Here is a 15974-nt window from a genome sequence, read left to right on the forward strand (position 1 = left end):
ATGATCTACCCCATGACTATCCTCTTGCAATAAAACAGCACCAGCAGCCGTATCACTAGCATCTACAGCTAATTTGAATGGCAAAGTGAAATCTGGTGCAGACAACACTGGGGCACTTTGCAGTATGGCTTTAAGTGTATCAAATGCCTGTTGGCATTGCTCTGACCAAACAAACTTTACTTTCTTTTTAAGTAAGTTAGTCAAAGGCTCAGTAATTGTGGAGAAATTTGGACAGAATTTTCTGTAGTAACCAGCCATACCGAGAAAGCGCATCAGTTGTCGTTTGCAGTTTGGTATGGGAAAACTTGAAATGGCACTGATTTTGGCATCAACAGGTTTTACCTCACCCTGTCCTACAGTATGTCCGAGGTAAGTTACCCTTGCCCATACAAACTCAGATTTGGCAAGGTTGACAGTCAACATTGCTTTACTCAGTCTCTCAAAGAACTTCCGCATGAGCTTGATGTGTTCCTCCCAGGTGTCACTATACAGAATGACGTCGTCAACGTAAGCTGCACACCCGTCTAGCCCGGATATGACGTCGTTGATCATCCGTTGGAACGTTGCCGGAGAGTTCTTCATTCCGAATGGCATCACCTTGTACTGGAACAATCCGTCTGGTGTAACAAAGGCGGATATTTCACGAGCACGATCCGTCAGAGGGACTTGCCAAAATCCCTTCAGTAGGTCAAATTTTGTCACATACTTGGCTTTTCCCACTCGGTCGATGCAGTCATCAATCCTCGGGATTGGGAAAGTGTCTGTCTTTGTTAAAGTGTTGACCTTCCTAAAGTCCGTGCACATACGATAACTGTGATCTGATTTGGGAACAAGTATGCACGGCGAACTCCAGTTACTTTTACTGGGTTCAATAAAGTCATTGTCCAGCAGGTATTTGACTTCTTCCTGGAGATATTTCGCTTTTGTTGGATTCAGTCTGTATGGATGTGTTTTACAGGCTTACTGTCCCCAACATCAACGTCGTGATAGATGACGTTTGTCCTCGTTGGAACATCTTGAAACAGGTGTTTATATTCGTGGAGCAGTTCTTTCACCTGTTGTTGTTGTTCTGGCTGGAGGTGTGCCAACTTTGTAGACTCCAGCTTCTCCAGGATTTCTGAGTTCTGAAGCTTGACCGAGCCCAGCTTTGAGTTTAGAGTATTTTCACTCAAGTCAGTTTCAGTATCACTATCTTCATAATGGCTTGAACTGACTGCACTGACAGGCTGAGTTATAGTAGGATTATCCCTATCCAAATATGGCTTAAGCATATTTATGTGACATAGCTGTTTTTGTTTTCGCCTGTCAGGTGTTATTATGATGTAATTTAAATCACTCAATTTCTTATCGATTAGATATGGCCCAAAGTAACGAGCATGGAGTGGTTTGCCAGGAATTGGAAGTAGAACAAGAACTTTTGACCTGGTTCAAACTTCCGTTTTGAGGTGCTTTTATCATATTTGATTTTCATTGACTGCTGAGATGACTCAAGACTTTCTCTGGCTAATTCACATGCTTTAGAGAGTTTCGTACGAAAATCTGAGACATATTGCAAAATATTCAGACAATCATCATCGTCTGATAGGAATTTCTCTTTAACGAGCTTAAGTGGGCCACGGACTGTATGTCCAAATACAAGCTCAAATGGGCTAAAAACAAGAGACTCCTGAATTGACTCTCTAACAGCAAAGAGCAAAAAATGAATTCCTTCATCCCACTGCTTCTCTGTGTCAAAACAGTAGGTCCTAATCATGTTTTTCAAAGTTTGATGAAATCGCTCAAGAGCACCCTGACTTTCTGGATGATAGGCGGATGACCTATACTGTTTAATGCCTAGCTGATCCATTACTTGTTGAAAAATACCAGACATAAAGTTGGAGCCTTGATCGGACTGGACACATTTAGGGAGGCCAAATAAAGTGAAAAATTTGACTAAAGCTTTCACTATAGTCTTTGTCTTTATATTTCTCAGTGGTATGGCTTCTGGGAACCGAGTTGATGTACACATTATTGTCAGCATGTACTCATTTCCTGATCTTGTTTTTGGTAGGGGCCCAACACAGTCTATTAGTATCCTACTAAATGGTTCTTGAAATGCAGGAATTGGCTGTAAAGGGGCCTTTGGAATGGTCTGATTCGGCTTTCCTACCATTTGACATGTGTGACAAGTTTTACAGAAATGTGCTACGTCCTGCCTGAGATTAGGCCAATAAAAGTGACTGAGAATTTTGTGATAAGTTTTCCTGACCCCTAAGTGACCAGCCCAGGGGGTTTCATGGGCCAGGCGCAATATTTCAGCACGATAGGGCTTTGGAATCACAATTTGATGTTTTATAGCCCAATCGTCATCAACCAAAACATCTGGAGGTCTCCATTTACGCATGAGAATACCAGATTTTGTATAATAGGAAACAGAGCTATCTGAAGTTTTACCTTCATCATCTACCCTGTCAAACAAAGACAAAATATCTGGGTCTTTGTGTTGTTCTGCAATGAGATTTGATCTAGAAAATGTCTGACTTTGGTCAGCAGAAGTTTTACTGGAAGTTTCAAATCCACGAGGGATAACGGAATGATCCGTGTCAAACACCTGACTGAGAAAGGTGTCATTTAAGTCAACATCTGTGACATTATTTTTGAGAGTATTTTGATTCTCGGAAGTTTTCTTTGACATGGCTCGAGTAATGGCACATGAAGGAAATAAATCGGGTATCTCTTGTTCAATTGGCTCTGGATCCTGATCTAAACTAGGATTATCAGTCACAAGTGGATTAGTAATGACCTTGTCCCCAGCAAGGTCGTTTCCAAGAAGAAGGTGAATCCCTTCAAAAGGCAAAAAAGGCCTAATACCTAAAGCCACAGGTCCAGAAACAAAGTCCGAAGACAAATAGACATTATGGAGAGGAACAGGAATGTAGTCATTACAATCTACCCCCTTAATAAGAACTTTAGAACCTGAAAATGACTTTTCAGAAAACGGCAGGGTATCTGCCAACAAAAGAGACTGGGAAGCCCCGGTATCTCTTAAAATTTTGACAGGGGTAGCGGAAGAAAAATCACTAGAAAGTGATATAAACCATCGTGAATAAATGGTTCGAAAATACCCATAATGCTATCTTGAGAAGAATTGACCTTGACCTCATTAATTGGGGATGAGAGGGATTTAACCTCAGAAAAGTGTTGCACACATTATTAGACTCTAATTGAGTTGATGAAGAAATAAAGCCGGTTGGCTTAGATCCACTTTGACCACTTTGACCTTCACGTTTTCTTTTCAATTTGAAACAATCTGACATTAAATGGCCGTCTTTCTTACAATAGTTACAAGAAAGTGTACCTAACTGTTTGTCAGAAGGAGATTGAGACTTGGGATCTGATGATGTGGGAGTGTTACTTGAACTTTGTGAACTGTTGTCATTTGATTTTCTACTGTCCTTTGAGAAATTCTTGGATGAAAAGGAGGAGTTAAATTTACCTGCATTGTATCTGTATGAAAAGGACTGGGATGGTTTGTTGAGAAAGGAAGATTTGTGGGTCAATGAATAATCATTGGCCAAACGTGCAGCAACCTCCAATGTATCTGCCTTTTGTTCACTGATAATGTCTTGATGTCACTCCGGATGCACCTTTTAAATTCCTCAATCAAAACAAGCTGTCGTAATTTGTCAAATTCTGACTGACCTTTTCAGAGAACACCAGCGATCAAACAGTTGTTCTTTTGTTCGAGCAAATTCAACATAAGTTTGATCCTTCACCTTCTCACAATCCCTAAATTTCTGACGGTAAGCTTCAGGCACCAACTCATAGCCCTTGAGAATTAATTCCTTCACAGAATCATAATTTGAAGCCTGCTCTACTGACAACTGAATGTAAATTTCTCTGGCTTTACCCACCAAAGCACTCTGCAAAAGCATAGACCAGGACTCCTTAGGCCAATCCAGACTCTGAGCAATTTTCTCAAAATGAAGGAAATATTTATCAACATCCTTTTTCTTGGAAAGGGGGAACTAACCTGAAATGCTTAGTGATGTCAAACTTGTCTGAAGGGAAGAATTTTCCTGATTGTCCAAGCTCTAAACGTCTCATTTCTAACTGCAGTCGGTGTTCTGCTAATTCTCTTTCCTTTTCTTTTCCTCTCTTTCTTTCTCCCTTTGTCTTTCTTCCATTTGTAATTCTTTGTTTTCATTTGTAATTTTTCCTGCCTTTCCCTTTCTTCCATTTGCAATTTTTCCTTTCTAATTCCAATTTCTTAAGCTCCAAATCTGCCTGTATTTCTAATTCTAATTTTTTGAGTTCGAAGGAAGACTCAGGCTCATAATCTTTTAAGGCAGACTCCTCAAAATGGCCAGAATTAACTAAATGTTTTGCAATCTTGAACTGAATTTCTCGCTTGCGCATAGATCTTTTGACATCTACTTTAAGGAAATTTGACAGTGCTATGAGGTTGTCTTTTCTGAGGGAATTAAATGTGTCCTGATCAAGGTCATCCATAAATTCGTCTGGCTTGAATTCCGCCATGATTGAATTTCGCTGAGTTCACAGTATACAGTAGTTTTGAAAAGGCTGTCAAAATGTTGTCAAACGGCTCAAAATATTCGTATCCCGGACGAGCCCCCAATTTGTTACGTGCAGAGAAAACGAACAAAAGGGTGAACTCAGCAGTTAACGTTTAAGCAAAATTTATTACAAAAATAAAACTAATTGCTAAGTCAGGGATAGAGTACAAGCTTTAAGAGTGTACAGATTACTTATCTCAGCTGGGACGGCAAAGCTCCAGTCTCAGAGTTGTAACAGTCAGTCGGATGAATGAACAGTCCTTGGCTTGCAGGCTTGAAGCTGCACAAAGTCCACAGTATAAATCCAGCGTTGACAGTGAAGGTCTTGAAAGTCTTGAGAATGACTACTGCTGGAGTTTAGTAACACACAAGAGACACGATCCCAAAAGTCTGACTGGAAGCTGTGCACGTCCCTTTTATAAAGGCATATAAGAACAATCTAGAACTTTTATTGACATGCTAATTACTGTTCTAAAATTATCTCCCTTACACAACTAATCAACTTTCCAGAACATTCCAAACATGACTAATTGAATTCAAGGTTGTGAGGTCATCAAGGGCAGTGACCTTGAGAATGTTCTAGACTAATTGAACTCAGGTCATGATGAGTGTGGGGGAAATGACCTACATAACAATAGTAGCTAAAAATTGGCAAATCCAGAGATGTTTTCAGAAAAAAGTATCTAAAATTGACCTACAAGTGCTCCATTTAATTTTGTGATTGATTATGATTTACGTTTGAGCTGTAAAGTTACGATACTTTGAGTGGTTAATCTTACTATTCATATTCACGGGCATGTAAACAAACCATTACTGTGTATTTGTGGTCAGTCACGTGGTTCAGCTCGACCAATCAAAATGCGACAGGCAGGGCATGGTAATATAATGTCTCACACGCGCTCTGTACGTACATGTGTAGTGCAGACACACATCCAAAACTTGCAGAAGCTTGTCTGAGATACCGTTCCAACTGGCACAATAACCGGAAGAAAAATTGTTGACATTGCATGAAACAGTCACTACTCTGACAATATGGTGCCCCAGTAACGAATGTAAGATGTATAATGATAAGGTTATTACGGCATCGCATTATGGCATCGCTTTGACCGTGTAATAAATTTGAATAATCATGATCGACACTCACGTGACATACGCAAAGAGGGGTCAAATGCTCCTACAGGGAACACATTTTTGAAACATACCGGTATGCGTTCTCCAACAAGAGACGGAACATTTTTTCAGTTTATTTTCGACTCAAGTTCAGTCGCTATATATTCACAGACATCATATGCAAGATTCAATGACAATGAACGCCTGAAACATGGCAAAATTATGGGATTCTGGGACAACCACAAGAAGTGGTAAGGATTTAATTTGGCCAATGCATTCCACATTGGGTTTACAGAATTAGAATCATTGTCCAGTAGGGAGCTTCATGCAGTGTATCAATATAGGGACAGCTCAATACGTATTACCTAAAATACTCTTGTATATAGAGGGCATATCTGGTCACTATGTTGTATATAGAGGGTATCCCTGGTCACTATGTTGTATATACAGGGTATCCCTGGTCACTATGTTGTATATAGAGAGTATCCCTGGTCACTATGTTGTATATAGAGGGTATCCCTGGTCACTTTGTTGTATATAGAGGGCATATCTCGTCACTATGTTGTATATAAGGGTATCCCTGGTCACTATGTTGTATATAAAGGGTATCCCTGGTCACTATGTTGTATATGGAGGGTATCCATGGTCAACTATGTTGTATATAGAAGGTATCCCTGGTCACATTGTTGTATATAAAGGGTATCCCTGGTCACTATGTTGCATACAGACCGTAGCTCTGGTCTGACCGTCACTATGTTGTATACAGACCGTAGCTCTGATAACTATGTTACAAGTATATACCAGGTAGCCCTGATTACTATGATGTTCAACAGATATTTGCTGCAACCCAAACTCACATCCAGCATAGAGCACTGGCCATAAAACTTCTTATTTTGACAGTGAAAGACTCCAGCTGAGAAAGATAAAATCACTGTTTCTCTACAGGACTTACTCAGGAGGAGTTGCATTGTGCACCTAAAATACACACCCCCTTCATCCTTCAAGTAAACTATTGCTACCATACTAACTTTAGATTCTCAGCTTTTTGAAAATATGTAGTATGAGGGGTTTTTCTTGTCATCTTAGATAAGAAATATTCCTTTGAAAAAAACATTGTGTTGGCAACAGGCAGCTACACCTCAAAACAGTATCCAGGAGACCGACCAGTTAGTGTCACTGGGCATAATTGAATATCAATGAAGTACTTCAAATGGTATATTCATAAGCAATTGCTAGAGGGAAAACAGTAGTAATTGACGTCATGGAGACATGAGTGATGCGAACTCTCTTGACTTTAGTACTTTAACAGTCAAATAAGCTGTTTGAAAAATTAGAGTTTTAGGGTTTGGAAACTATTGATAACAAAGGAATACCGGAAGTGAAGGTTGCAGGGACCCATATGACTGATGTTAACACTGTATCTAGGGACCGTTATGTTGGCAATTGATGAAAGTTAAAATATGTTTTTTAACAAAGAATATCATAAAATTTAAATGTTGCAACTATGTTGAAGTGATGCATCCAGATATCATGCATAAAATACATTGTTTGTAAACAAGAAAGTCGCATACACTCACTTCTGACAACACCCTCCCTTTAAATACTAAAATACCAAAGGTGCTAATAAATGAATACTTTGTATTATTACAATGGTCATGAAATGTTACAGCAAATTTTCATTGATTAATCTGTTTTAAAATAGCCAAGTCAATATCCTGTATGCCAGGCAGGTTCAACTCTGGAAAAGCATCATTCTTACTACAAATCATGTATGATAGTGCCAAGATTTGACATTGATTTAAATGGATATTACAGAGTTTTTAGTTAAGCTTGTGTCCGTGGTAGAAGACATGACTGGTCTTGTTCATGGGAATAATCAAACCTCCTCGTCACTATTCTTTAAATACTAATCTGACTACAGAAACTTTCAAATTTTGTATCCTCAAGGAATATAAGAATGGATCAGCAGTTTGAAAGAAGCAAAGGTCTGCATAAAAGATCACAAATCAACTTCAGTTATCTATTTAAACTCTGGAGAAATTTGGGCAAAAAAAGAAGAGTTTACAGTATGGAGCTAAAGAACAAGCTGGAAAAGTGTTCCAGAGTTCAGATTACTGAAACAAAAAGCCAGAATTAATGCAGTCTTTCATCTAGAGAGGGGGATGGGGGGATTCCCCCTCTGTTGACATGTTGGCACCCCCTAGTAAATTGTCAAGGGGGACCAGCCCCCCATGAAACGTTGCCAGTCACACCTTAGAGATACAAGTAGAACACATGAACTGGTGAAATCCCCCCTGAATTTTCTGGTAAAGGGGGAAAATGCCCCCTGCTGATGCCATCCTGGATGAAACACTGTAAATGTCTATTAGGGGTGGACCATTGGATATCCTGGGGGGGGGGGGGCTTGGAAGATTTAGGGGAAAAAAAAGATGCTAGGTGGAGTTGCTCGAAAAAAAAAATCTGGCTTTAAGTGGCTGATGGAAAAACAATTATGGACCATTGCGACTCGGAAAAAAAAATATCTTGGCAATTGTTCGATGCACACTGCAGCATCAACAAAAATCAAGCAGTAACTCTGGAGTTTTATAAAGCATAAACCATTTCAAGCTTGAGGAACAATAACTGAATATGAACAATTGTACAGTATACATGACCTTCTGATTAGAGGAAGTATGCTGAAATTGAAATTGCTCACCAGTGTTTTCCAGAAATGTGTAAATCTGAATGTATGGATTTTGTCAAAATACCACAAGAAGAGAGACAGCCTGCCATGAACTGGGTCAAGTGGACTCAGTCAGTCAAGTGGACTGTTCAACTTGCTAATATCACTCAAACCAGGACACTTGTCAGACAATGACATATTTTTTTCAAGCACAAGTAAATGCCATAAATGTACATGATTTTACAAATATATGTAGGATACCATCATCTCTTCTGATGACACCAGTGATGTTCTCAGAAAAGTTTTCACTGTAAGTTTGTTAATGCTTAATGTAGAACTCAGTAATCAGGTTGTTTGATTTGTATTTTCAGTGTGTTACCCATGGTATAAATAAGATCTATAAACTGATATTTTTGTAAAGTGAATCAAAAATGTACATGTATTTACATATCTTTATTTAGTTTCTTGAATATATATAGTCTGTGTGCGATAGAATAGCATCTTGTTACTGGGTGTGAAAAACCAAGCAAACAAACATTGCACCGAAATTTGGTAAAAAAATATATCTCGAAGAAGGAAAGTGAAAAAAAAAAGTTGCCAGCATATGCCCTGTAGAAAAAAAATAATTCATGGTGAAGCAGGTGGGAAAAAAAATAATGGCTCTCCACCAATCTTCCAAGCCCTCCCCCCCCAGGATATCAAATGGTCCACCCCTTACAATATACATCTACCTGGAAGCAGATCTACCCAAGGCTGCCAAAATATTTTTGACATTTGTTATTTCATAAATATTTGTTATGTAATGTAATGTACAGCAATGCTGAGTATTTTCTGGTGTGGTTTGAAAGGAAAAAACTGTTGAAAAAAGTCAACTGTTTTAACTTGGCAGACAGGCCTACATCTACTCAGTAAATGCTAAGTTATCTTGATGAAAAGGTTGGACATTATATTTGATATTCCGAGAGAAAATTTCATACTCTGTAACGTCACATAGCTTCATATGTGAACATGGGTCTTAACACAATTTTAGTGTCTACTTTCTGTTTATTTAATTGTGGTCTCCTCTAAAAAGAATTCACACAGATGAACGCCTTGGCAAGGCAAAGCCAGTGAAATTGTTGAAAATATATTGTTCAGGAAACACAAAACTGATCTACTGACTCCTCTGACAGTGATTTATTACCCATAGTACCATATTTATAATTAATCAAGTACATGTATGAGGGTAGCATGACTGCACTGTCTGTCCATCCTACTGTGCTTTAATAGCAGTGATTGCAGTAGACACAAGACTGTGTCTGGATTGCAATGTTGAAAACATAAATGGAATAGTGACAGAAACATTTGGACTGGCTGCCTGTTTTCGGCCATGATATTCCATTTTACTTGATAAATGGTATGAATTAATAACGAATAATATTGTGTCCCTCGAGACCCATAATTCATCACTATTGTTGTCATACTTGAATCTTCATTCCATTCACATTCTCAAAATATTCCAACAAGGTAGCACTTGGCTAATAGGATTTCTAGTCTAAACTTTTTAAAAAACATACAGTTTACACAAAACCCTCAAATACACAACCTGGGACTTACAAGTTACATTATCGTCATATGTAGAACGTCGCCGCACAGCAGTACAGAAAGATTACTGCAAGTTCATTCAATATTGGTACGGTTGTATGTCAGAATGCCAAAACATGTCTACAATTTAAATGCAGCGCTGCGCGAGCACAAAGTCATTCCGGGCAATTCATGATACCGTACCTGCGCCTTTACACATCCTTTCCCATATACTGTACATACTGTAAATTATACTTACAGTTGACGTATGACCAGCTGCGTCTTGTTCGGTGAGAAGAAATCGTTGGGTAGGACTGTTATATTTCCGTTTGAACAATTAAGTGATTCTTGTGTAAGACATTGACATCCTGGATAAACATCTGTTGAGCAACGCGAAGAAACTTGCCGCTGTACACAAATCAGAACGATCAGGAAGAAGAAGGTATCATACCGAGACGCCATTTTAGCGTTTTACGATTGGAAATAGGTTAGCATTATGTTTCGGATTCGGTTTCCTACTGAAGCTTGTTTACAGATCGTCCTTCCCGGAACGAATATAAGGGAAACTTCATGACGGCATAACGAAACATTTCGGGGGTTTTTAATACACTATTTGTATCAAATATTTACAGTAACATACTTGATGCCGTTTGATTCCAAGTTTCGATTTTCTGTTTTTCTAACAAAGAATTTTACTATCTGAGCGTTAACATGCAAAAATGTTATTTTTTTCTGTTCTTTCACCATGTCACATCTTGTAAACCTTAGTTGCATTATTGCTATCAGAGACGCTTTCTCGGGTCGCCGCACACACGATTTCGTTTTAAAATTATTTTTCCCAGTGATTTATATTTTCCTTTTCAGTTTGATCCAACGTATTCATCCTCAAGGTCAAGGGAACTGGACGGACGATAGAGTCTTGAGAGAAAGGTGTGAAGACACTAATGTGTAATACGCTTGTATTAGCATTTGCAATAGACTTGAAATTGCCTAGATTTGCATCTGCATTTATTCTGTCATTAATTATATGTAAATTAAAAGTACAGCACAATAAAAGAAGATAACGCCAAAAGCGAAGTATCTCTTTGTCTTTCGACAGTCTGGTAATTGGTAATTGAAGCGATACAATTGCGCACATTTTGTATTGTTCCCGATTACGTAATCTGGCTATTTAGCCTACTTGTACTTGGGCCAATAATATTATCACGTATACACTGCTGGTAATTTTCGAAAAGGTCGATACCATTTACGATACAAAAAGTTCATAAATAACAGAATAACGAGCTGAATATAATGAGTCACGATAAAATATCTTTGTCGATGTCAAAAATACACCAACCAAAGAAAAGAAAAATTTTGTTGATTAACTTTACACATTGTGTTAGTTTGTGACACACAATGTGAAATCACCACCTCAGAATTAATGCCTGCTATATCCTGAAACTGCCTGAGCATCTGTAAATTGTCTTGATGTCAGCATACCCTCTGCGAAAATTTAGGCTGCGTTCAAAAATAATGGTGAGGGGAGGGGCTGGAGGAATCGTGATTGAAATCTCGTTTTTATTTCTTTTAGACCCCCTCTCAATTTCAAATGCCCTCATCTGTATGATCAAAATTGTCAAGTCCTCTCCCCGAAACTATCATATATACGCATATTATTAGGATGTATGTGCAGAAAAAATAAGTATATAGGCTAATGTCAATTCTGCTCTCAGATGTTCGACACGACCTTTTTCGACGCACGTTCTGTAGTTGTTATAGAAATGTTGTCAGCAGTTTGTAGAGCCATATTCCTGAGGCAAGTTCTTTAATCGATTCATTTTTAGATGCATCAGTGGACTTATGGATTTATCATTCTAAGCTGACTCGAGTTAATCCAAACCTGACTAGGTCGATGGAACCCACTGAAGAGCACCCAAAATACCATCATGAGATAATATGCAAATTGGAACTGGCTACACTTTGCCTGATGAAACCCTTAGCACGGTGACCCGTCGAAAAAAAATATAAAAAGTACAAGACATATATAACGGTACGTAGATGACACTTGTAAAGGTTTTACAAAATTGACGAACTGGAAAGTTGAAATATTCAATCAAATAAAACTTAATATCTGAAATTTTGGGTGTAATATTCGCAAATTTGGTACAAATAAAAATATTTCAGTTATTCACACATTTTTTCAAAAAGTGGAATCTTTACGTATACTGTTCAAAGTTTTACTATTGTGTCATTGATGGTTGAAATATTGTTTGTTCTTCATATTCGTGAAAAATGGTGACTTGTCATCGGACGTAGAAAAATCCTTAAGCAAACAACATTACAAACATTAACTTTTGATACTTTTCAGTGTTTTTGCTTTTTGTATTAACTTTAATCTCTTGTTTCACATCTTGTTACGGTGAAATATTCAGTATACAACCTCTCAACACAATCTACATATGTTTTATGTACGGTATTGCTGTCAATTGCATTTCATGTACCGTACATCGCAATGTCAATATACTACAAGACAGTTGTAGGCTGTGATTCAACATGATTCGAAAGAAAATCAAACTACAAAAAATGCTGTTGATACACAATACAATGTTGAAATAAATCAAGTTTATATAATACCTACTGATCATTTACATCTTTGTTGCACTCATTGACAATGATTTCATTATAAAATGAAAAAATACAGGTAGCCATATAAGAAAAGAAGTGAACGTGTACTGTACTAATACATTCAATTAGGAGGATCATAGACCGTTTTTAAGGTCTATGGGAGGATGTACTACTAGTCAGCACTATTTTGTGAACGGTGATACAACCATTGTCCCTTTCGGTACAAGTCTCCTGGTCTTCCAGCAGTGTTGCTTTCCTTTCTCATCGTGTGTATAAGTACAAATTCACTGTCATGAACGTCGTATGATCAAAACTCTTCTCCAACTACATCAGAGTTTCAGCTGTCTTTGTCGCTGCCAGTATGCAGTAACAGTGACACTCCCCGTAGGCAGAAACAGGGCAGCAGCCTTAATAATTTTGAACATATTTTGTTCAGTTTATACAACTGCGTTTACTCGTTCTATTCCCTACAGCATGTTGAAATATCGAGTATTCAGATTACCAACACAGCCTGTGTAGTGTGTGTTCGTGTGTAACTGTGCATTTGTATCATTGACAAGTGACATTATATATATTGTTTATTATTATCATATCGATTATGTATATTGTTTACATGTACAGGCTTTGTCGACAAACTGAATATTGTGTGTTTCAGCATGCTGCAGGGAGACAGCAAGAAATTGTATATGACACATTGCAAAAAATATTGAAAAACTTACCAACAGTTGAATTTTTGTTCCGTTAATAGGCATATTTGTTGTTTTTCTTATGAAATTTAATGGCATTCGTACATTTTTTTTAATTTTTTCGAAATAAAAGGCATGAAATGCGACAAAATGGTTCAAGATTTTGTTCAATTATTACTAACATAAGAACCATTGGATGACAAAAATGTTATTCATTTTTCATTGAGGTACCTACCAAACTATGGAATCTGAAACTGTGGAAAATGAGGCCGCGTTCAAAAAAAATGGTGAGGGGGGGGGGCTGGAGGAATCGCGATTAAAATCTTATTTTTTTTCAGATCCCCCCCTCAATACCCTCAAAAATTTTCAAGTCCCCCCCTTCGATACCCTCAAAAATTTTCAAGTCCCCCCCCCAAATTACCATATAGCCGCATATTTATTAGGAATGCACGCAGAGTGAAAAAAACATGTAATGTGTCGTTCTGCACGGAAATGTTCAACACTATCTCTTACTGTATCAGCAGGTTGTAGAGCCATATACCTAGGGCAAGTTCTTAAATTGATTCATTTTTAAATGCATCAGTGAACTTTTTGGATTTCTCAGTCTAAGCCGACTTGAGTTTATCCAACTCTGGCCAGTTCAATGGCACCAGCTGAAAAGCACACAAAATGACAATCATGAGAGAGTATGAAAATTGTGTATTCCTAGCTACGTTTAACCAAATTGTGAAAAAATGAGCACAGTGCACGTGACCTACCAAATTTTTTTCTTCAAAAGTACAAGACATATACAACTTAGGTGCCACTTATAAAATGTTTACAAAATTGACAATACTGGAAGGTTAAAATATTCCATGAAATTAATGTTTTAATCTCAGAAATTTTGGGTGTAATAATGGCAAATTTGATAAAAAATAAAAGATTCCATTTAGTCACACATTTTTCCATTTAAATTAGAGTCTTTACTTTTCAAAGTTTTACTTTTGTGTTATTGGTACAATGAGATGTGAAAATTTCATTCACCGCATGAACTTGAAATGAATGGTTTTATATATTGATTTTAAGTGATTTTAGAAAAACTGACTTTTCATCGTATATTTGTATAAGATCAATTATGGTGACCCCATCTTTTTTCTCTAATATTTGATTGTTCTCATATGCTAGAATTCAAAAATCCATGGTAACTGTTAGTCCCCTAGTCTTCTATGTGTTGCTCTCTGGCTGGATCTTGTGTACAAGTAGATGTATGTTTCACTGTCAATTGAGTGTCCTATGACCGAAACTCTTCTTAAACTACATCAGAGTCAGAGCTACGTGTATCACTGTCACTGCCAGTATGTAGTAGCAGGGCAGTAGTTGTATTAACTTTTTATTTTGACAATATTTTTGTTCAGTTTATACAATTGTGTTCTTGTTCTATTCCCTACAGAATGTTGAGCTATCCAGTATTCAGCTTGCCAACACAGCCTACGTGTACCGTGCTTTTGCATCATTCAATTATCACCAATATTTAGACAAACTGGCTTTGTTGACAAACTGAATATAGAGAGACACCAAGAAACTGTGTTTGATACATTGCATAGAAATATTGAAAAATTATCAACAGTTGTAGCTCCTGCCCCATTACAAGTCCAACTTGTTCTACGAAAATTTAATGTCATTCATACATTTTTAGACTTTTTCGAGATTAAAGACATAAAATATGACAAAACGGTTCTAGATTTTGTTTAATTATTACTAACATTAGAACCATGGACGACATCAAAATGTTGGGAGCCAAAAATTTTCAGGTCCCCCCCCTATAGGCAGAGCAAAACTTTCAAGTCCCCCCTCGACTACCCCAAAAATTTTCGAATCCCCCCCTGAATTCCTCCAGCCCCCCCACCACTTTTTTTGAACGCGGCCTAATAGGGAACCAAAATATTTCCAGGTCCCCGTTTATACGCAGAGAAAAACTTTCAAGTCCCCAAAGCAGCCCCCACTAGTATTTTTGAACGCAACTGTAAAGCCATTGGGCCCTATTTGTCTGTCCTGATCACTAAAGCAAGATGTACTTTGATAATCTCTCTGTTATTCCAGGTCTTTTCGTCAGATTTTTGTTTGAAAATTTACACATTTTTTTTTTGGGGGGGGAGGACATTGATCAAAATTGTTTCGCCGGTGTCCTTTGCTACGCCATTGTGATTTTGTCTCGTCTATAAATTGACTCTCAATTAAGTCTGCATCATCTAGGTACAGATAGAGGGACTGTGTTCTAGGCTATAAAGAAAACAGGCATATTTCCTTCTCGTATATCACTTGAACATATGGGTCCAGAAGTGTAGGTAATTGATAAACATGAAAGCCTGGAAAGAGTTCAATATTTCAGGGTCTAATTTTGGGGAACAATTCTTTCTCAAGTTGTTTATAATCTTCTCATACTTATGGCACAATGATTTATCTAAATTGTATGCAATTCAAATGAATCATAGAATACCATCATTTGTAATGCAAATCAAACACAACTGCCATTTGTAAATGTTTGAGTGGCGCTGGAACGCGATGATTTGCGTTCCTATTTTCATATGAAACGTGTGAGTGGGGTGAACGCGATGTGTGGGTGTACGCAATATAGGGCAGAAACCCCAGTAAACCCAGAAATCTGGTTGTTGTTGTTGTTGTTGTTGTTGTTTTTTGCATTGTTGTTTATGCTTCAACGAACATAACTATTGCGTTTTTTGTTGTTTCAAATGCAATGTAGATGTCGAAAGAAACACTACAAGGAAACTATCATGATTTGACTCAATGCAA

At 37.7% G+C, this 15974-nt stretch overlaps 1 protein-coding gene across 2 annotated transcripts in view; it reads right to left on the minus strand.

Moving 5' to 3' along the window:
- The window catches only part of LOC139114778 (SLIT and NTRK-like protein 6), a 36075-nt gene extending 25694 nt beyond the window's left edge, over positions 1 to 10381 (minus strand). Inside the window, exon 1 of one of the 2 annotated variants that reach the window (XM_070676682.1) lies at positions 10151 to 10380. In XM_070676682.1, coding sequence (XP_070532783.1) covers positions 10151 to 10353 — 203 coding nt within the window. In that variant the 5' untranslated portion in view covers positions 10354 to 10380. Of the gene's footprint in view, positions 1 to 10150 lie in introns of both variants that reach the window. The other variant, XM_070676683.1, reaches the window with a different exon arrangement.
- Between the last annotated feature and the right edge of the window lie 5593 nt (positions 10382 to 15974).

The sequence above is a fragment of the Ptychodera flava genome, chromosome 16 (genome assembly GCF_041260155.1).
Source record: "Ptychodera flava strain L36383 chromosome 16, AS_Pfla_20210202, whole genome shotgun sequence".
Classification (NCBI taxonomy): domain Eukaryota; kingdom Metazoa; phylum Hemichordata; class Enteropneusta; family Ptychoderidae; genus Ptychodera; species Ptychodera flava.